This window comes from Lepisma saccharinum, chromosome 2 (assembly GCF_977018435.1).
Source record: "Lepisma saccharinum chromosome 2, izLepSacc3.1, whole genome shotgun sequence".
Lineage (NCBI taxonomy): Eukaryota > Metazoa > Arthropoda > Insecta > Zygentoma > Lepismatidae > Lepisma > Lepisma saccharinum.
Window position 1 is genome coordinate 199,341,905 of NC_139230.1, and position 23,209 is coordinate 199,365,113.

The 23,209-nt window shown below is 36.6% G+C and overlaps 1 protein-coding gene across 2 annotated transcripts in view; it reads left to right on the forward strand.

Moving 5' to 3' along the window:
• The window catches only part of LOC145984252 (uncharacterized), a 123,875-nt gene extending 104,827 nt beyond the window's left edge, over positions 1-19,048 (forward strand). For both annotated transcript variants that reach the window (XM_083117854.1, XM_083117855.1), the window contains exons 6-10: positions 5,806-5,945; positions 6,764-6,903; positions 8,721-8,860; positions 10,575-10,725; positions 14,048-19,048. In XM_083117854.1, coding sequence (XP_082973980.1) covers positions 5,806-5,945; positions 6,764-6,903; positions 8,721-8,860; positions 10,575-10,725; positions 14,048-14,943 — 1,467 coding nt within the window. In that variant the 3' untranslated portion in view covers positions 14,944-19,048. The remainder of the gene's footprint in view (positions 1-5,805; positions 5,946-6,763; positions 6,904-8,720; positions 8,861-10,574; positions 10,726-14,047) is intronic.
• Positions 19,049-23,209: the final 4,161 nt, after the last annotated feature.

Consider the following 23,209-nt stretch of genomic DNA (forward strand, 5'->3'; position numbering starts at 1 on the left):
GCAAGGCTACGAGAATGGCAGAAGCAAGAAAAAAAGCTGTTGCAGATATTCAGAAGTGTAGCAGCAGCTGTACAAATATTTAGGGATGGGACAGATTAATCCATACTCTATCAGTATCAGCCGATATAGGAGTATTGGTTTATCAGTAACATTACCGATTATTTTACCGATCTGATATATCTATAAATATCTTGTAGTTTAGTGCAAAATTCTACCATTTTGTTATAATTTTTATGTATAATCTCCATGTCCTACTTATTTAAAAAGTAAATGTCTAAATATGCAACTTCTTTTGCAATGCAGTCACCTGGAAACAAACATTATTAATTAGGTCAATTAACTATTCAGGCTCTTCAAGGACCATTTGGAATTTTATATCGGTATCATTAAGTTTTATATCGGCATTGGCCAAAATTTCATATCAGCCTATGCCTACAAATAATTGTGGATTTTCAGTACTCAGGAAGTTTATTTATGTTATTTCTTGTGCAAAAAATATTGATGATATGGCTCTTGTGTGACAGGATGTGTAATTTGTATTTGATTTAGATAAATTTATCTGTTGTATGCCGTGACATAATGAAAAGATGCTTGAATTCATGTTAGCTGTGCAGATTAAGAAATTCTTGACTTGGGTCAGCTTTAGGTAGAGAATAACTCGCACCACACGTCAACATTTGCACACAAGTAGAGGTTCCTTTTGGCATGTCCAGTGGGATGCATGTCCGATGTAACTTGACAAATCGAAATATCGTGAGAAATATGCATCGAACAAAAAAATTTTCCATATGAGAGTACTGTATAATAGTATTGTGGAACAGGGGACAACGTTGAAATGTTAAAAGGGAACTCCTATTTTTTATTGCAGATTCGAATTCGACATCCTAAAATACGTAGGTTTTGTCAGACATATTTTGTTCCATTCGTGATAGACAGGTGGTGCCGTAAGTGCAAAGTGTTGGTTGTGTCTCACAAATGCAGTGGCTGGCAAGTGTTTGAGGAGGGATCCTGTGGCCTAGAAGCATGGTGCTTGTGCTCTCAGTAGTCAGTGATTGTATGGTCAGTGCAGTGTGACTGCAAAGAGTCGAACAACACAGTTAAGTGGGGTATTCAACATCATGGATTATCTATCGGTAGAAGATCTTGGTTTATGGTGAATGCAGAAGGAACATTAATGATCCTTTGACCCTTTATGCAGAATGTTTTCCTGACAGGCTACGATTGCATTCTTAGTTTGTTTGAGTTGTCAAACAGTTTTGTGCCGAAGGAAGTGTGCAACGTAAAAGAAGGGTTTGTAGAGCAACTGCCACTGGAGAACATAATCAAGTTGTAGTCCTAGCCACGATGGCTCATAATCCCCAGGCAAGTACATGATTAATATCATCGCAGTCAGGAATTTCTCGCAATAGTATTTGGATAATATTGAAACATCACAAATTTCATCCCTATCACGTATCCATGCATCAGGAATTTCATGGCAATGATTTTCACAATCGAGTGGTGTTTTGTAAATGAGCACACAAACAAATACTAGTCCGCCAGCAGTTCTTTCGTACAGTACTTTTCTCCAACGAGTCAACCTTCATAACCCATGGTCAGGTTTATCATCACAATATGCATATGGAAACCCACATTGGTTGCATGAAGTTGAATGTCTACGTCCTTGTTTGGTTAATGTGTGGTGTGGAATCATAGGCAACAAACTGATTGGTCCCTATGTTATTGACAGTACTTTGGACGGTCACAAATATCGAACGTTTTTGCATGAGGAATTTCAGACATTGCTTGATGGCGTAAACCTTGCACTGCAACAGCACATGTGGTTCCAACATGACGGTTGTCCAGCACATAATGCAATAGTAGCACGGGAGGAATTAAACCGCATGTACAATGGTTATTGGATCGGTAGAGGCGATCCAGTGCATTGGCCTGCCAGATCGCCAGACATCACGTCGCTGGTGTTCTTTTTGTGGGGATTTCTGAAAGAACGTGTTTATCAATATGTGCCAACAACCCGCACAAACGTGATCGAATGAATAAGACATGCTTGCGCACACATTGATGCAGATACACTTCTGCATTGTGTTCAAACATTTGAACAACGGATCAACAAATGCATTGAATTTCGAGGACATCATTTCGAGCATTGCATGGAATACTTACATCTAGCACCCCGATGGTAAGAGGCGAACAGACGGTGCCATCTATCATGAATGGAACAATGTGTCGGACAGAACCTACGTATTTTCAGACGTCAAATTCGAATCTGCAATAAAAAATAGGGATTCCCTTTTAACATTTCAAGGTTGCCCCCACAATACTATTATACTTTCATATGGAACTTTTTTTTTTTGTTTGATGCATATTTCTCACGATATTTCGATTTGTCAAGCCATGTTCATGCACTTTGTTTTACCCAATGAAAACTTTAGGAATTAAAATAAAATGTCAAACATTCTGCTGACAGCTTCTACATCAGCATACTTAAAATCTATTCCTGAAAAATGTGTAGTATGCATGAGAAAAAAATATTAAAAGTAGTCACTGAGAATTTGTCAAGCAGTACTTGTGTATACCACTGTAACCTCTAATTTCCTCTAGCATTCACCACATCATGAGACTGGACTAGATTTGGGCCCAGATAATGCAGAAGATAGGTTGTTGAAGAGTTACCAAGTTAAAAACAAGCAAACAGTTGCCCTAAGTTATTAGCCAGACATGAAAGATTGGAAATTATGTTATGTTAGAGATGTGACTACCCTGTTTTTCTATCGCATTTTAGCCCAAATCTTGTCCAGTCTTGTAATGAAGCCACATGGTGTGCTGAAAACTATAGGAAAGTAGAGGTACACACCAAATGTGGGCATTACATAGGTTAACTTGCCCAGGTTTATATGGAATATACACCCTGTGTCTAAAAAGTTCGATGAATGGTATCAGAAAACAATCAAACAAAAGTTACAAACAAATTACCTTTATTGGTCTTCAAAATACTTGCCATCTGCCATAACACATTTTTGGCAACGCTCGTGATGCTTTTGGAGGCCTTTTCGATCGCACAACTGCTGTCACATGTTCTTGGATTGGACGATTGTATGCACTGCATCCTTGCAAATGCCCAATTCCTTCACCATCAATCGTGGAGTCAGCCACTAATCTCGTGCCAGAATGTTGCACTCTCTCGATCATGGCTGGGGTAAGAATTTCTTTGAGTTTGTTTTGGTCTAAACAGCGGAAATTGAAAATAAGCAAAAATTGAGCAATGAGGAACACAACTGACATTCCCAAGATTTTGGTAATCCACACTTTAGGATCCACAAGTGTAGTGCATTCAAAAACCAGTGCTTGGGTTCATATCCCTTGAGTATGTCTTTGCATTTGTTCTTGGATCTGTTCCATCACCTATTTCCATCCTCATGTGATTTTCAGATGGTAATCTTTAGTGCTGATTATTTGGTTCACCATTCCCTTTCCAAACGTGGTTGATTCAGAGATATGCCATCATCATTTGCAGTTTCCTGCCTCTGGCTGGGTCGGCATAGAAGTCAAGGCTCTCCATTTTTTCCTGGTCTTCCACCACTCCTCTCTTTCCACGGTATTCCAATCTTGTACTCTTCTCCTAACACTCTCTGCTATCTTCTCTTTTCACTGACATCTTGGTCTCCCCCTCGGCCTTATTCCCACTCGTTGTGCATTTTAAGCTCTTCTGGCAGTTTTTCTGCATCCATCTTCTTCATGTGTCCGAACCATCTCATCTGTGCCTGATCTATCCTGTCCTGAAGCTTCACCACCCCCACTGTCTGTCGGATCTCCTCATTCCGTGTTCTACTACCTCTAGTCTAGTCCTGCAGTTTCTTGGTAACAATTCATGATTGGTGGCATGGGGCGTTATCGACCTGCAACAAGGTTCTCTTCTGACGCATCAATGTTGGGTACTTCTGGAGCATAATGGACCCGCTGCAGTTGTACAGCGTAAAGGTTCCCATTGACAGCATGACCATCTTGTATGCGTTCCCAAAACACTGGACCATCGATATTCCACCATATGCACAACATGACCTTCTTTTCAAACCGTCCACTTTAAACAACTGGCATTGCTTCTTGCCGTGGCCGCAACCACTGCTTACCACAGGCAGAAAATCGAAGGAAGATCCACTTTTCATCACCTGTGACAATTCAACACCAAAACCTGTTGTCCTGTGGATTTTCAAGCAATTGTTGACAGATTGAGACTCGTTCAGCCTGTTGTGGTGTCAGCTCGTGGGAAACAAGTTGAGGCTGCTGAGAGACAAAACCCATTTGGTGAATAGAGCGAACCATGGTGCTTAGGGACGATCCAACCTGTCATGCCAGTTTGTCCTGTACTGACACTTGCATCGGCTGTCATGTGTCGTAGCAGAGCATCTGCATCCATGGCACCCGGTCTTCCACATCGGAGCTTGTCTTCCGCACTCATGCCCCTAGACGAAAACCACTTGAACGATTTCTGTGCTGTCTTAATATTCACTGTGACCTCACCTTCCACCACACAAATTTCCCTCGCAGCTTTCATCCATTTTTCCAATGTCATAACAAGATACGCATGGCCAGTTTGTTGACTTCCATGACGAACCGGCATAATTGCACTGTGCCTTGTCAAAAGTCGAAATGCGTTGTGCCTGTGTGAATATGTGTATCAGGTTGCATGCATGTCGCCTGCCCACCTCAAGATCCTCACTTGGCTTTCTAGACTTCTCCGGCTTCAATGTTTCCCATGTTAAAAAAACAAATGAACTTTTTACTCACCCCGATATTACCTTCTTGCATTTCATAGGTATAGATCAACCACAAGGAAGAAAACCTTGGGACAAGAAGTCCCCATGCAGCTTTCCCTTCTTCCCTCCACCTCGAGCCATAAGGAAGCATTGTCCACTCTCCCCCTTCCCTACTCGTGGGGGTACGGTGCACAGGAGCCGCAGGTCTGCGCAAGTTGTTTTGCTCGTGGTTCCACTATACATCCCTGTCCCATACTAATCTTCAAACGCTTTAATATAGTCCACCACACATTTGTCCTCTTCTGTTTACCTCCTCATCTATTCTTTCACTTCTCTCAAATATGCTTCCTAGATATTTGAAGCTCTCTGCTACCCTTAACTCATCTGTGTCCATCATTATTCTTGGTTCATTTCTGACTCTGTTTCTTGTTGTTATTAGCATCTCGCTCTTTTCTGCACTGAATTTCATTCCAGCTCTCTTGATTTCCTCATTCCAACTATCAAGCTCTCTCTGTACTTCTTCCCCCTTTCCCCACATCACCAAGTCATCAGCAAATAACAGGGCCTTCATCTCTTCCTCTCCTATCTTCTTACCCACCTCTTCATTAATTGCATCCATTGTAATTATGAAGAGCAGTGGGGAAAGATCCCTTCCCTGTTTTATTCCATTACTTATACTGAACCACTTTGTTCTTCCCACTGGTGTCTTCACACAGCTCTGGTTGGCCTTGTATGTGCTCTGCACTCTACATACACGATATCTTCCTCAACTCCTTTCTCTCATAGGAGCTTCCAAATCTTTGTTCCGTCCATGCTATCGTATGCCTTTTCTATATCTTAGAATGCCATAATTAAATCATTTCCATACTCGTAGTGTTTGTTCTCCTCGCCTTCAATTCCAGCTCATGTTTAATTAAATGTAAGATCGTAAAAAACAGTAAGTATGATTCCAATCTTTACAGAATTTTTACCTACTGTAAATTTAACTTAGTTTTATCTTAACTCTAAAATTTGCACCACACAATTTTTTTTCTTATTCTTTTTCCTTCAGACAATGCCGTGGGGCCCACTCTCAGTTGCAAGGATGGAGACACCACAAGAGTCAAATGATGGTCCCATCCTCTGGATCCGTCCTGGAGAGCAACTCATTCCAACAGCTGATATGCCAAAGTCGCCTTCTAAGAGAAAGAGGTAATTATTCTGTTTTTACTAGGGATGCCTGTTTTTGTTTTTCTTTCTTTTTTCTTCTTGAAGTGAACATCTTTTTGTGAAATATGATTGATAGAGGCATACAATGTTCACTTTTCATGTTTCTGAAAGGTGTGAGGTGAATTTTTCCACCATGTATTGTAATGAAATGATGCAGAATGAACTGCAAAATGTGAAATAAACTTTTAAATATGAAATTTAGTATTTCTTTGCTGACCTGACACTTTCAGAAATCTGGATTATCTTGCAATTTACGCAATTCACTGAAAATTGATTAATTCTCCTGGAAATATTTGAGAAGCAATACTCTGATAACTATATAAATATGGTACAGAAGGTAAATCTTCAATTTGTGTAATAAGTGTGGTTTTTAAATCGAATTTATGGTTTTATTCACCATTGTACAATGATATGCCATTTTATATGCTGCTTTTGATTCTGATATGTGACCAGTTTTTGTATTAAAATCTTAATCTTTTATTCACCAAAAATATGTGGCCCCTAATAATTTGGATCAGAAACATACAAAACACAGCAAGTTTACTTTGCCAATTTGTGACTGAAGATAGCAAATCAAGTAGCACTTCCTGCCCCAACCCTCCAATCTCTATCAGAAATCCAGAAATGTGTCCATTGTTTGTAAATATATGGCCCTGCTGAAATTTCTGATGCAGCTATCCTAGGACTAGTTCAAGTTTATTCAAATTAACATTATGTTGTCTATTTATGTATGAAAATCAAAATTGTCTGTGTCACTTCTTTTCAGGTTCAGTATTTCTTTGTTTTTATTACTCTTTCAGAACCGGCATCAATGAGCTGCGGAACCTCCAGTATCTACCAAGATCATCTGAAGCCAGGGAAATTATGTTTGAAGACAGGACCAAATCTCATGCTGATCACGTTGGCCATGGGTTAGACCGCAAGACAACAGCTGCTGTTGGTAAGTACTGAAATCTCACTATTAGAGCAAATTTTGCAGGTTGAATTGATGTTGTTAAGCCTAAATATAATTATATGTATGTATATATTACAGAATTCTTTGTCTATGTATCTGAAAAAGCCATAAGCAGTGTGTATATCTGTTAATACGGTTTTGTGTTTTATCTGCAAAATGATATCTGGTCAGCACCTCACTGCAGCATTTAGGGCCAGTTTTTTAATATTCACTTCATCTTTCTGTTTACATCAGCCAGTTTGAGATATCACCATTCTTAACCAGCACAGAATGTTTTAATATGAATGTAAGCAGTAGTTAACTAATCATAAGTTTAATCTTGAAAATTGTGTCTTGACAATACTAAGCACAGAAATATCTTATCTGTGCACAATCACTTGGTATAGTTTCAAACTGCATTGATTGGCACATAGCCTGATGTTGAACCTTTAGCCCCCGGACGTCTCGCGTGCTGGTGCATTTTCAAACCCACGCTTTTCATACTTGCTGTGAAGTACAAAAAAAATCATAGCGGAATTAAAATTTATACATTGTGCCTCCCATTAATTAGTGTTAAATGAAGAAGGAGAAAGTTGAAGTTGTCATACAGCATGCCGCTCATGAGAAGATCCCCAAACGAGGGTTGATGGGTAGCAGGTGTGAAAGGAAGTACCGGTTCATTTGCAGATTTTAGGGGTAGCAGAAAGCCTTCCGCTATGGCTTTTCGAAGTGCGTGGGAGTTGATTTGCGTCAATCATGCAGAGCGGGTGTCCGCAGCAACAGTTTGCTGCTTTTCTTTCAGTGGCCAGAATACTTTTGTGCATTATTTAGACTGTATTTCAAAGAATATACGGCTACGACTTTAGGGTTACCAGATGACAAACTTTAAAAAAGAGGACATTTTTAGATTGCAAAATGTTGTTAACTTTAGACGAAGAGACACGTTTTGTACTTACTGGTGTTTTGGTGGGCTTATAGATCACACACCCCTGTAAAATAATTTTACACCGTTTCCGTATAACTAATAATAGGCCTCGTTGTAGGCAAATATCTGAATATTCTAATATTTATTCACTATGCTCCTAATATTATACGGTTGTGAAGCTTGGTCTCTTACTTTAAAATAATAACATAAATTGACATTCTGCCTCGGGAGTTTTTTCTTCCAGGCCTAAAGTCAGAAAACCGTTTTTGTAAGTCGTCACTAAAAACACATTTGCATTTTGGCATGGTTCAGATCGCTGATCGACAGAACTTAACTTCTCCACTGCCATGTAACAACTAAGAGTACAGCAGTTAAAAAATACTGTTTATTTCTGAATTTTGTCATGAAACTCAAGTCAAAGTAAGCTGCTGCTAATTGCATATTCTTACCTATTGTCAGAAACGTGCTGATGTCACAAATGCTTTCAAATCAAAACTTCACGCGGCATGGCGGTGACAACAGAAGAGATGCAAAGGTCCAACAAATTGTTATTTGTTGCAAGAAAAGTTTATTTTCTTTGCACTTGCAACTGAGAGTGTTGTATTTCTTTACTTTGAAATTGGAAACTGAAACAGTATTAACAATTATTTACAAATAACATTTTGTTACTAATCTTGAAGTTAAGCAGTTGTGTGTGGCATGTGAGAGGCAGTAATACCTAAGATTGAAATAGAGAAAAACATCTGCTTGTACCCTTGATTTTTTTAAAGTTTGCCTTGAAAACTGGGAATTATACTTAAATTTTTATCATGGTCCCAGAGTGGCCACCCTGATCTATTTAAAATTGTGTAAATTGTCCATGTAAAATTAAGTTCATACATTAAATACCTATTTGCAGGTGTGCTGAAGGCTGTACATGGTGGTCAGCCATATGAATTGAACCGAATAGTTAAAGATGTAGTTGCATTTCATGCAGGTGATTTCACAGAACTTGTCGAGAAGCTTCAGTTGGATCTTCATGAACCACCCACATCACAGGTAATAATAGTTTTATCTCCAGTATAAAATTCGAAACAGTTTAATTATCTGAAGTCATACATTGGGGCATTCCATGTGAAAGTGCTCATGAACCTCAATTTTTAAAATTAAATGCATTGTTGTAACTTTATCATATCTAGAATTGTCTGCTGGATGAAAATTCAAGTATTATACATAATTATGTTAGAAAGTAGAAGGTATTTTACATGTTATTCATTTATTTTAACTTTTCGATTTAGTTGTGTTTTCTATTGTGTCCCCGGGCCTCCCCAATGGTGCAGTGGTAGCATCGTTGCCTTGTAATCAAGGGGTCCGGGGGGGGGGGGGGGGGTTAAAAGATGTATTATGGCAACACTGAAACAGTTGTTGAACGTGTTATTATGGCTGTTGTTGTGGATGGCAACTGTGAAGTCAGAGGTTTGGGTGGAGGAGCGATGGTTATTGAGCCTAAGGTTCGGGGGGATGGAGGTTTCACCAAGGTAGAAGTTGCCGCAGATTTGGCAGATGAAGTTTGATGAGTGGCAGGTGCACTTAGGATGAAGGGTGAAGTCACCTGCCACGGTGGGGATCTGGAGGGTGGGGGAGGTGATAAGTATGAGGCAGGTCTTGCACCTGGGTTTATTGCACCTGTGAGCTGGGGGGAGTGGGAGTGTTTTGGACCAAGGTGTTCTTGAGGTTGGGGGGGGGGACAGAAGATGACCCTAGGTTTATCCCGAAAGATGTCTCTGGTGTCAGGATCACTGTGCAGGATGGGAAGGAGGGAGTGGCGGGTATGTCTGATTTTTGTAATGTGGGGGTGGTATTGCTGTGATCAGAGCTGGAGGGTTGGTTTTGGGTTGTTTGGTGCGGTTGTGGGAGATTGCTCTTGTTATTTGTTTGTTGATGAGGGTGGAGGGGTAGCCATGGTTGGTTAGGTCTTGGTGCAGGCGTAGGTTGTAGTACATATATGCTTATGCCATAGTTTCATAAAGTAAATATGTTTCTAAATGCAATTTCATTTTCAAAGGAAAACCCACTGCAATCACCTGGTTACATGCTCTAAAGTATTAAATGACCCATCCCAGTTCTTCAATGTTCAAGGAACATTCATAATTTTATATCAATTTAGTAGAATGTTAGATAATTTGTAGATCTGTACTTAATTGGAATCAGCTAAAATTTCATATCTGGTACTGGTGTTTAGACATTCGCTTTTAACAAAGCTGAGGTATATGAATAATAGCTTTATGTTTGTAAAAACTTTATAAAATGATATAAATTTTAAATAAGTTTTAAAGCCCAATTTTATTTAAAGGTATAGGAAAGAAATTTGGAACTGAAAGTTTATTTTTACTCAAGTCCATGGTTTTCTTGTTAGGCAAATGAAATTACCATAAGACTTGATACACTTTTTCAGTAAATTTAAAACCAGAAATCAAGGCATCCCGGGTTTGGTACCTGGTGGAGGCACATAGAGGTTCGGGTCCGACTTTTAACCGTAGGTCCAGTCCCAATTAATCTTACTGCACAGAAAGTGGACTTTGAAAACCAACTCGTCAATCGAGAAAACTTTGATACCCTTTGCATAGAGCCATATATTTATGGTGAATAAAAGATCAAGACTTAGAAGTGCAGTACTGATCATGAACCCAATTTATATGTTCAAAATTTTTTCTGATGGCCTTTGAGTTTGTGACTATGATGATAATAGTAATTGAATTAATTCATTTTACAGTGTGTGACGTGGGTAGAAGATGCCAAGTTGAATCAACTACGTCGCCAGGGAATAAGATATGCTCGCCTACAGCTCTGTGATAATGATATATATTTCTTGCCAAGAAATATTATCCATCAGTTCCGAACAGTCTCTGCTGTTACAAGCATTGGTAAGTAGCTTCTTTAATTTCATCTGGTACATACTAGGGATAGCCAAATCTGGCTTTTTTAAATCCAGAATCCAGATAGTAAAAACAAGGAATCTGGATTTCAGGGTGATCCAGATTTCGAATTTGACCCACCCTGGTTCACACTTATTTTAAATAATAAGTTCAATAGCACGTAACCAAGTCTACTGAATCTGTTTGTAGGCAAATCCACACTGAGAAAGAGGAGAAGTTTGGTAATTGAAAAGCAATGGGATTAGTGGTGTTGCAGCAGTATTGTAAATCTATGGCAGTTCTTTGTTTCAGCCATACATGCTCATATTGCTTGATCAGTGCACGGGCAGTGCAGTAGCAGTTGCACAAGAGTGGTATTTTGATAGATTCAAAAATTTTCATGCTTTAGGTAAATGCGCAAGCACCTTCTGATGCCAAAACAATCTAATCATATTCATTTGCTTCTTGAGATTTTACATGCTTGAGAGCTCAAATAATGGAATCGTATACAACACAAAATGTCATATTTCCTTCAGCTTTCGACCAAACTTTTCTTGCTCTCATGTCATACATGCAAAAAACATTCAGATTTCATCTGATTGTAGCAGATAAATACCAAAAAAATAGTACTCACTTTTTCCACGAAACTGTTTCATTTGTAGGTGAACGAGGATGGTGTGTAGCCACTGAAATTAATAGAACTACAAATAAAACAGTTTTGTGGAAAAGTGAGTACTATTTTTCTCTGTATTTACATTCTTTGTTAAAGTGTGTGACAGATCAGGTACTTTCATCACCAAAGGCACCATTTTGGAAACATTCATGAGTGCCAGTGGCACAGGAGTGGGGGTACAAATATGTAATCACATGCTGCAACTTTGGGAAAAAACTGAAATTATGGGATTTGGAAATTTTGTATAATTACGGAAAATTTGAACTTTGGGCCTTTGCCCCCTCTTCCCCCCTAGACCTTTAATTGACCAATGTGACTTAAAATTTTGCTTTTTACTCATTCTTACATTTAGAATTTAAATTGTTCAAAAAGATGCAGTGGTAACAAAGGGATTTTTCAAATTGTGCTTGTTAATAATAGTAGCAATGACTGTATTGTTTTGTAATTCGAGTATATACAACCTTGGTGACAGTGAAGTTCGACCAGAAAGGAATATGTGATTAAATGCACAGAGGCGTAGGCGGTGGAATGGGTGACCCGCAGAAGTGACACACGTGTGTAAGAGGAGGCGTGTGAGCAGGCAAGAATCGTGATCCCAGCATTTTGCACCCAAGGTCACGTAAAGAACGAAAACAGGGAACTATATGCGTGACATTGAACTTCGAGCAGGCACCAGACCCATACAGAAAATTCCAGATAGTGGCGCATTGGATGGAAGCATGACGTCATGGAAACGATAAGGGAGTCCGCCATATATAAGCGCGTGCTGTGCACCGAGGAACCACAGTGCATCATCACCATGGCCAGGGGCAAACCTATTGACAACACCGTGAGGAGAGGAGTGGTGGAGTTGCAGCGGGATGGACTCAGTGAACGGGAAATAGGGCACCAACTGAACTTGCCCAAGTCAACCGTCCACTGCATCATCAAACACCACCAAAATACAGGTACTACAGAGCCAGGTAAGGCCCCCGGTCAAAAACGCCTGCTGAGCGTGCGTGACCTACGGGTATTTAGGTGCTATATCCAGACCAACAATCATGTTTCCGTGGCCAAATTACGACTGTGGACTCGAGAACGCTTTCACATTGAAGTGTCAACCAGAACCATTCGCCGTTACCTACAGCGATACGGTTACCAAGTGTACAAGGCGAAACGTAAACCCTTCCTTTCCATGTTGAACAAAGGCAATCGACTACGGTGGGCACGAATGTACCGGCGATGGACATTTCGGCAGTGGAACAGGGTTTTGTGGATGGACGAATCCATTTTAAATGTTTTGTACGGGAAAATACGGAAAACAGTCATTTGTCGGAAGGAGGAACAGAATGAAGCAAAATGTTATGCACGTTGGGTACAGAAACCTGCGTCAGTGATGGTATGGGGATGCATGACGGCACCTGGGGTTGGCCCACTACACGTCTGTGAGGGCATTGTGAATGTACATGCCTATACACGCATACTGGAGCGGCATCTTCCCACAATGCGAAGGCACCTGTTCCACAGGCGGCGTCTCATCTTTCAACACGACAATGCCAGGCCTCATACAGCGTGGCTGACAAGAGAATGGTTGACTCGCCATCACGTGCGAACTCTGCCATGGCCACCATCGAGTCCCGACCTCTCGCCCATTGAGAATGTGTGGCGTGTTCTTAAGCGACGTGTGCAACAGAGGGGACCCACGACAGTGGCTGCTCTTATCGCCTGCCTGCAGGAGGAATGGCACCGCATCGATGTGGAATACCTTGAACGACTCGTCCGCAGCATGCCTCGACGCATTGCCACAGTTATTCGCCGACGGGGCGGCGTCACACCATGGTAAACAGGATCCCCTCTAACAGTGGTCGAACTTCAATGTCACGTGTAGATGGACGAAAATGTTTTATTTTGTGTGGACACCATACATTGCTGCGTTGCAGCGGAAATTTATGTTTTCCTTTGTTCCATGTAGCCTGCTGAATAAAATATGTTCAGCATATGCATGTTCTCCTTCTTTCACAACGCACTCCTATATTTGTGACTGGTCGAACTTCATTGTCACTAAGGTAGTAAGGAGACATAGACATAAACTAATGAACAAAAAAAGACAGAACTGATATATTGTTTATAGTTTTCAAGAAATTTCATGAAATTGCTGCTATTTTCCAACATGTGGTCTTGGCAAATTTTGACAATTGGGCCTTTGCCCCCATGTCCCCCCTGAATCCTTAATTGTCAAACATTGCTTAAAATGTTGCTTTTTACTCATTCTTGCTTGTAGAATTTAATTTTTTCTAGAAGTTGAAGTAGTTCAGAAGTTGTAGCCACTTTTATAAATCTATCCTATAATTATACGGCTGTAGCAAAGGAAAACTAAGAGAAAATAAGAACTTTTTCACACTTTTCTTGTTAATAACAATGGATATATTGTTTTGTAATTGGAGTATGTCATACCTTCATTTATACTAAAGATCAAAAAAGACATAACTGAAATATAATGTGTAGTTTTCAAGAAATGGTGCATTAATTGCTGCCACTTGCTGCTGGTCAAAATAATATCCATCCTCAAGGTGTGGCGGTCGAAATTTCGACTAGTCAGATGCTAAAGGTTATTATTATTTTTTTTTTTTACTTTTATTTTGATGTTACGTGTTCATGATTTTTTTCTGTATTTTCTAGCTTGGCACGTCAGGCTTCAGCAGTATTACCCTGATCCTACACCTTCCCCAGGGGAACAACATACACCAATGGTATGTTCAACACAGTTGGTAGAAATAAAGTCAGAGAAGTCTGATTCTGTAGCTAAAGACAGGAAGGAAGAATCGCATGAAAGTAAGCACAGAAGGGACAAGGATAAGAAGCAACATGATGAAAAGAGAGTGTCAAGAGATGATAAGTCAAACAAAGAACATAGAGATGAAAAATCCAAGAGTGACCAAAAGACCCATAAACGTGAAAGAGAGAACGATGATGGTGAACGGAAAGAGAAGAAAAGAGTAAAGACTATGTCCACTAAGTCTGAAAGCTGTAAGGAAAGTGAATCAAAAAGGAAAAACCGGCCCAGTTTGGATAAGAGATGCAAATCTGAAGGTGAAATGGAGAATATTTCTAGTTCAGTGAAGAAAAAAGATCAAAGACATGAAAAGAGACATGAAAGGCTTGCAAATACAGATAGTATTGAGAGCAATGGCAAATCTGCTATATCAAGATTGTCGACTTCATCGTCCAAAGGACATATCAGTGATGTGAATGGCCAGTGTTCATCTAACCCTGTAAAGAAAGCTGTCCAGTCAACTAAGGTGTCTGCATTGGGCAAAAAAGACATTTCCACTGATGTTACAAGTAGAGACACTTTTTTATCGAGCATGAAGAAAGAGCAGTGCATTAATGTTTGCAGTAGTGAACATACAGTGAGTGATGGACAAAAGGATCCTGCAGGTAAACCTGAATCATCAAAAGGTGTTGCCCCTAAAGTGCAGTCACCTTCTCTTCCTTCAGGTGACATACTGGGTCAAATTATGTCCAGCATGACTCCCATAACTAGAGTGGTTGAGGAGAGAGAAAACAACCTTTAAAAAAAAATGTTATAAACCCAGCATTGCAATCATTTATATTTTAAAAGGTATTGTCTGTCTGGTTTAATTGTCAATATGCAGATAAGTGAAAAAATAGTTTCTGCATATTGAGACACAGATTGTTCTAGAATGTGGGTTGTTAGAATCCATTTGTTACTTGCTGTTGAAATAGGCCTAGCAACCATCATTGATACATTCAGTTTAAGAGTGTAAATGTAGAAAACCTTTTCAACAACCTTTAGTGTTACCTATTTTGACAGCCAGTATCGGAGTTTTTAAATATTGATGGTTAACTTCTTAAACAATGTTGGTGTGTGTGTGTGTATATGTAGTATCACTGATAAAAAGAATATCATTTTTGTAAGCTCATAATATACATATTGATACCATAGACATTTCTAAGTTACGATTTCTGAAAATAAAATACACACATGCTAAAGTTTTTATATATATATGTTCTTTTGAGATTTAAGAAATGTTAGCCTGAATGGGACCATTTTGAGAACTTTTCAAGAAAGAAAAAAAAATTTAGATTTATATTGGGAAATATGTTTCATTTTTTTTAATTGAGTTGTTTTAGTACAGAATTGAAAATATTAGCCATTCGGTTGCGCATTAATCCTTCCATTTACAATTTTTGAGTAATTATTATTTAGTATGTAATAATCACAACCTGTAATCATCTTGCAATAAATATTCCATCAAACTTCAGCACAGCACTTAACATTAAAATTTTACTCACTCTCACTTTTTTGGTAATTGTAGGAAGGATTTTATGGATGCGCCCAGTTAATTGCATGTTTTTGATGCAATTATGTAGTTAGTGTGTTCTTTTTCATAGTTTATTTGATTTTTTTACTTTCATACTCGTTCTATTTTACATTATAGGATTTTCAAAATCAGTTAAAGAAAGATGTTTAATTGGCATTTTGGTGTTATAACTGTGAATAAAAAATGAAAATTTTGGTACAAAAATTGGGCATATTTTGAGATCTCAAGTGGTATAAAATTACATTTTGGCATGAAAACATTGAGTAAAAACCTAAATTAGAAATGTGAAATGTGTGAACATGAATGATTTTGGTACAAAAATTGGGCATATTTTGGGATCAAAAGCAGTATATAAAATGGCATTTCAGTGTTAAAACAGTGAATAAATTATAAATTTGATTTAAAAATTATTCTTATTAGTAGAGCCACATATTTTTGCTGAATAATAGATCAAAATTTCCGTTCAAAAATAGGGCATGTTTCAGGATCAAAAGCAGTATATAAAATTGCATTATGATGTTAAAAGAGTGAACAAAACTGGGCATATTTCGAGATCAAAAGTGGTACATAAAATGGCATTTTGGTGTTAAAATGGTGAATAAAACCCTCAATTTAATTTCAGAGCTTTACTTATTACACTCATTTCCCTTCTAATAGCACATTTATGTATTTTTCACAAAGTATTAACTTTATTATTGTGTAACAAAGTGCATTTTGTCTTCTCAAATGTTTGCAGCAGAATTAATAAATTTTCCATGATTTACATAACTCTCAGAATAATTCAGACCTCAGAAGGTGTCGCATTGGTTGAGGCACATAATTTTGGTAAATAGAAAAGCAAAATTTCTGTACAAAAACAATCAATTTCGGATTCAAAAGCGGTAAATAAAATAAATTTTCGGTGATAAATCGGATGAAAAGTGGTGTATATAAAAAAAATGGTTTAAAAATTGTGTAAATAAAACCTAAATTTTGTGTTTAAGAGTATTTTGCATTATTTCGTGACAAAACATGGTAGCAAAATGCATCTCATCTTTCAAAAACATACAAAATTTTTGAAATTTCGTGTTTTCGTCAAAAATGAAATATGCCTGCATCTACGCATTGGTAAATAAAACCTAAATTTCATGTATATTTTTTAGCCGCCTGAAGTTTCGAAATTTCAACCACCATATGTGAACCCCTTAATACCAGATGGTCGATATTTCGACCAACAGCATATGTAGAGTGCAACACGTGCATTACATATCCTCATAGAGAGGTATTTTGTCATGCTTCCTCCAGCATCCATAGGGCAATTCTAGAAGCAAAATTCTGAACATTGTCCCAAAACGGGCAACACTGCCATTTTATACAAGATTATTATTCTTTTTACTCAAGATGTATCAGTCTGATTTCAACAAAATTTTGCATGGTTGTAGGAATGTACCGCCGCTCCATACTACATTTTTCATTCACTTTGGTCTGTTGAGGTTGGTACAGGGGTGTGCCATGCCGTATGCCAACTTTTTTAAAACAAAATTCAACTTTCTTCTTCTTCATTTAACACTAATTATTGGGAGGCACAATATATATATTTTACCTCCCGTTAAAAGCTCTGTCTTGAAGAAAGGAAATAAAACCAATTTCATCTGTTTACGACAATTAGTTCTTGAGTTGATTTTTTTTGTGCTTCGCGGCAAGATTGAATAGCACGTACTTGAAAATGCGCCAGCGTGCATGAGAATACAGGCATGTGAGAGGTCCAGCAGCTAAAGGTTAATAATTTATTTTGCATTTCATTTCAAATCATTTCATGACAAAACATGGAAGGTAAATGCACCTAGCACCTTTCAAAAACATAAAAAATTAGTGTTACGTTGTGTTATTTCATATGCATGCCTCTAATAATTGAGGGTTTACTCTCTAATACCAGTCTCCACAACGAAATAAAAATTTGGTACAAAACCATTAATTTGCTGTTGAAACTCCGTATATAACATGACATTTCAGTATTATGATAACCAAATCTCAATTTCGAATTTTAAAAACATTTCAGAACAGTGAGATGTTGACAATTTTGTAATCAGAATATTCATTGCATGTATGCCACCTAAGAGATCCTCTTCACCTTATTGATGCAACAATCTAATAAGCCCAAGATTGTGTTCTAAATCATTATTAAGGCTGTGAAATTGGATTGTAGATTTTTAGTAGTTCATTGTTATTAAGTGGCATTCAGTAGTGAACAGATAGTTTCTGATTTACATAATGTGTCACAAAATCTAGCAACTGTTCTTATATTTTAAGACTTTCTCTCAGGAAAATGATTTGGTGCGCATCTTGTAACATACATTGTAGTGAAGTTCTGTTGAAAATTAGTCTGCTCAAATATATCACACATCACTCTTCTCATGTGAATATTCATGTGTTTTATTTATATTTGTTTGTCAAATTGTATTAAATATCTATGTATATTCAAATTTGTGAAAATGAAACTTATTATATTTTAAAAAAGAGCAGATTTCTGTATTGAGTTATTACCAAAATAAGTCTTGTTATATTTGCATTTTAGATTTTACCTGTTTATATTATTTAAAGTAGATTTTCTTTAATATAGAATGTTATAAACATTTGTATGGCTTGAGTTAGTCAGTAGCATTTCCATATACAATGGTGGTTGCTAGATTTTTAGTAGATAATATTAAGTTTTTAGAATAATGTTTATTGGCACCTTGTAGATGTTATTCTATTTCCAACCATGGAAAAAGCTTTCATTGTTTTTCAAGTTACAGTAGTCTTGCTGATTTTGATAAGATCCTGAAGCTGTTGCCTAATTACGGAGAATGGTTTAAAGTTGTAACCAAAAGAGATACTGGCAAACTTGACTGTATCAGGCTATTCTTTTCCTATATAGAAAATAACTTGAAATTTGTTAAAATGGGTTTGGTTTCAAAATAAATTTGCTTTTGATACTTCATTAATGTTTTTCAAAGGAGTAATTAGTTTTATCACATTTGTGTAGAGCATTTTCTATTCAAACAATTTGTAATCACCTGGTGCCATTTTCACAAGAGTTATTTGAATAGATTCTATAATTTTTTATTAAATATTGCATAGGTGCAAGAATCCTGTGTAGAATTGGAAATCGATTCAGGCAAAGAGTTTAGCATTTGTGATGATTGTTTGTATTGACATACAGGTTTTTCAGGTACTTCACGTACTTAGTGACATATGTCCGGAATTGCATAAACATATCTCGCTCAGTTTCCAGTCTTGATTTCTTTTGTTACTTTACTGATTAAATTTAACACCTGTTTGGTTACATTTCACAATAAACATTTTTTCCTACACATTTTTTCCTTGTTTGATTGAATTACTTTTCCTCCCTTCTGTTTTTTTTTTTTTTATGTTTGATGTTTTCATTGAAACAGAGTTTCTAATTTCACAGCGTTTCAAAGTGCATTTTAACACAATTGGTTTAATTTTAAGTTGAAAATCTTGTCACTAAAAGTTATTGATATCGAAATACTTCCTAAACTTGTGTTACCCTGATAAGATTAAGTGAAAGGAAGTATAGTATTTTCAGCAATAGTGTACAAAAATTCAGATTTTTATTATTCTATCTTTTTTTCACTAATATGTTACCTCTTTTGTATCGAGATGGAGATTGATCGTGAAAAAAATGAGAGGCAAAATGTTCTTGCCAATAGAGAGAAATGCAGATAAAGCACATTATCTGAAGAAAATAATGCAATAAACTGTTCAATTCAGTTGACCAAAAGAAAGTGATTCCTTAATCTAAACTGAAATAATGTGCACTACTTTGAACACAAACCATTAAAACTGTTGAAATACTAGAAATATATACAGTAAATCCTCAATAGATCCATAAGGTGCAACAGTGTTGAGCTTTATTAGGACTATGTGTGTACTGCAAAATTTATGGAAACAAATGTTAAAGAAGACCACATAAAAGAATTATTACAAATAGAAATTTGCTTTAAAGCCATTAAATACAGAAAAGTCCACATTAAATGTCCATCTCAATGTTATCCTGGTTGACTAAGATTTGATTCAAAAAGTGGAAGTGATCTGAAGTAGACCATCTGTCTAGTGTTTTGGTGTGATTTGTGAAGAAGACAGGTGCATTCGTTGATATAGTTGTCAGTTTCATCTACCTCACTTTAGGACACATTGTAAAGCTCCCTGGGAATTCTTGCAATTTTCATTTTTGTAGCTTTCTTGAACATTCAGTAAATTCAAGTTTAGGTTCAATTGCTGGCATGTTTTCTTTTAAATACATTCATTTATCACTTAAAAATTTATTCAGTCATAAAGGCGCTGTAACTAAAATTGAAACTGATAATGTGAAAAAAATGTTTTAAAGTAGTTTATTAAAAGCATTGAAATTCTTAAAAAGATTATCCAAGTAATGATACTAATCTCAACAAGTATTAGGTGGAATATATCAGATTGAATGTGACCACAACAAGCTGACTACTACAGACATTCTGCATGGGGAAAAATTTTGTTCTGTACCAAAATGTAAATATAATCTAGTATTGTTTTGTGTATCACATGCATATACTTCATCTGATAAGTGATGTGTGGAGCAATGTGATAAATTTTACTGCAATTAGTTTCTAACCTGATTACCATCACATGCCAAATTGACAAGAGTGAAGGCTACAGAGCATAGCCAGACTGGTCTGAAAATGGAGGAAGTTGCGAATGAAATTTAAGCATACAATCAAGAAACAATTGACAGGTTACACTTGAAGTAAGTCATCATTGCTTAGACAAATTGTAAAGAAAAATTCGCAAAGTTGAAAGACTAATGCAAAATATCAACAGCACAACCAGGGGAACTTAAATGTTAATTTTCTACTTGCTATACATCATTAACTGGATGTTGCAGTAAATTATTCTTGAAATTGTTTTATTTCCATAATTCGCCTCTTGAAAATCTGAAACTATTTTTAGGAATAACACGAAATTTTTCCAATTTGAAAGGCAATAAATAAATAGTAAATTGGTGACTATTTTTGTGGATGTATTAAGGTATGTAATTGAAATTAGAAACATGCAGTTGAACCTGTATTTTGCAAGTATCTTGTTTGGAACATGCATAGTGTTAATCACTATAACTTACTAGTGTAAGAATGCCAAATGAAATCAAATTTGTTCCAAATTTACATTGTTACATCCTGGAATGTTAGATCATGTATGCTTACATGTACAGTCACGGACACTGCCAGCTTGTAATGATTCCATTGAGAGTCGATGTATTCATTACAAGCCGGCAGTGTCCGTGACTGTACATGTCCATTCAACAATGCTGTTGTGCCTACATTTTCAGCTAAAATAAAGTCCAGCCTCCACATTTCAACCTATCAATATTTGTGCTAAAATTGTTCACAAAATTGCAGCTTTTCTTGTCAACATTAGTCATTTTAGCACATATAGCGGTAAGCTAACTAATATGTGCTAAGAAGACTCAGATATTATTGAAAGCACTTTGTAAAAACAACAGCAAACTGAAAAATGTGGAGAAACCCAGATTGACTTAGTAGCCACATTCTTCAATTTTGAAATCTCATTTGTTATTGTAACATTAAACTTGACTGAGTGATGCTGTGATTGTTGCTGATTGATTTTTCTTTAAAAACTGAAATGTGTTCTAATTATTGGTAGGCTTCACTGCATTGGATAATTTCAACTTAACATTCAATAATTTGTCATATTACATAACACTATATGTGTTCGATTTGTAATAATAAAACTGAATCCTTGATGGAAATAATTCATAATGTCTGCAAGATCACAATCTAATAAAAGTTAGGCAAGATGATGATTGTACTAAAGTATATTATTGTTGGTTCACCAGATTCAATTATCCAGAGAGATGCATATAAATTTGTGAATGCAAAGATGTTCATAACGTAAACATTTATATATAAAGTTTGGTAATATTGTTTTAAACTGCAGTGTGCCATTTGAATATGATTTTAGATCGGAGATAAAAAAGTGAGTAATATAATAGACATTACACACACAAACTTCATTTTCTTATATCCAACTATGTAGAAAAAAATTCGTTGATCTGTAAGACCTACCAATATCTTTTCTCATTTCTATTCTGTTGTAAGATTCCTCACTTACATGGCTGCTTACCACTAAGTGAATCACCTTCTGTTGACTTTTATGTTCGTTTTTGGCTAGTTTAATTTTCTCACAATGCCTGTTAGTGCACATCTGCACCATTTGCAACTTGAACACCATTTATACAGAGCAAGATACATTTTGAATATCTGTTTTTGATGGGTGAAACCTTGTTGCCAAGAAAGTCTCAAGAAATTGTTGCCTGAGCAACAATGAATAGGGAAAACCTCCAGGTGCTAGCTAGCATCAGCTTGGGCAGTAACTTCTTACATGAGATTTTTCTTAAAGGATGAGGGATACAGTTTCCACAAAGAGCTGAATGAGAGATCTATGGAACCTGATGTCAGATGGGTAGAGTACAGTAGGAAACTATAGGAACAAATAGAAGAAAGAAATGTCAAACCATGTTCTGATTAGTGAAAGTGTTAGTTGAAAAATGATAAGTTTTCAGTCTGCATATGAAATGCATAGGAGTCTAAACACATTTGTAGAAAGATCAAGTATTTTAAACACATTTTCTGATGGTATTTTTACTAAAGTTTATTAGTTTCATAATAGACTTAAAGAGCTGCTTGCATATTCCAAACGAGTAGAAATGCTAGTATAGATTACATTGGAGAAACTGCTTCATATTCAAAAGCATTTCAACAATTGGAATAAATGCCCATTTTATGTGAAACACGGATGGCCACTCAATCTAAAAACTGGAAAATTCAGGAATGTTTACAGAAATTTGTATATGAGGCACCTTTCCTTTCAAAATTAACAGTAGATAAGTAACAGTGAAATATATGTTCTTTAATATTAGATATTTCATATTAAGTCCTCTAAAATATTTAAAATAATTTTAAGTTCCATGTCTCACAGTTGGAAGTATGTCACATTCAATGAGCTGTGTAAATTGAACACTATGGTTCCCAATTATCTGTGCAATAAATGATCAAATAATTACAAGGATGTTCAAAAGTGTGGGTTCTTTTTTTCAGTGTGAAGTAAAATTGTTACGTATTGCATATTTTCATATCAGAATGTTGCAAAATATATTTTCAATAGCAAAGTTTAAATGGAGGCTTCATACAATAAATTGCTCTACACAATGCATTAAACCAGCATAAACACCCACTGCTGCCTGGCAGTACATATTGTAGTATAATTATCACTCCAAAGAGCTTAAAACATATTTATCAACATGGTAATTTATATTTCTTTTTGGAAATGTGGAAATTCATTGAATTTTCGTACAAGTTACCACTCTAGTGTGCAAGTAGAGGATTCATAAAAGAATTATAATGATTGGGGGAGATGGAAAGAATGCAATTGAAGAGACTACTTTTCTTAAATGTTCACTATT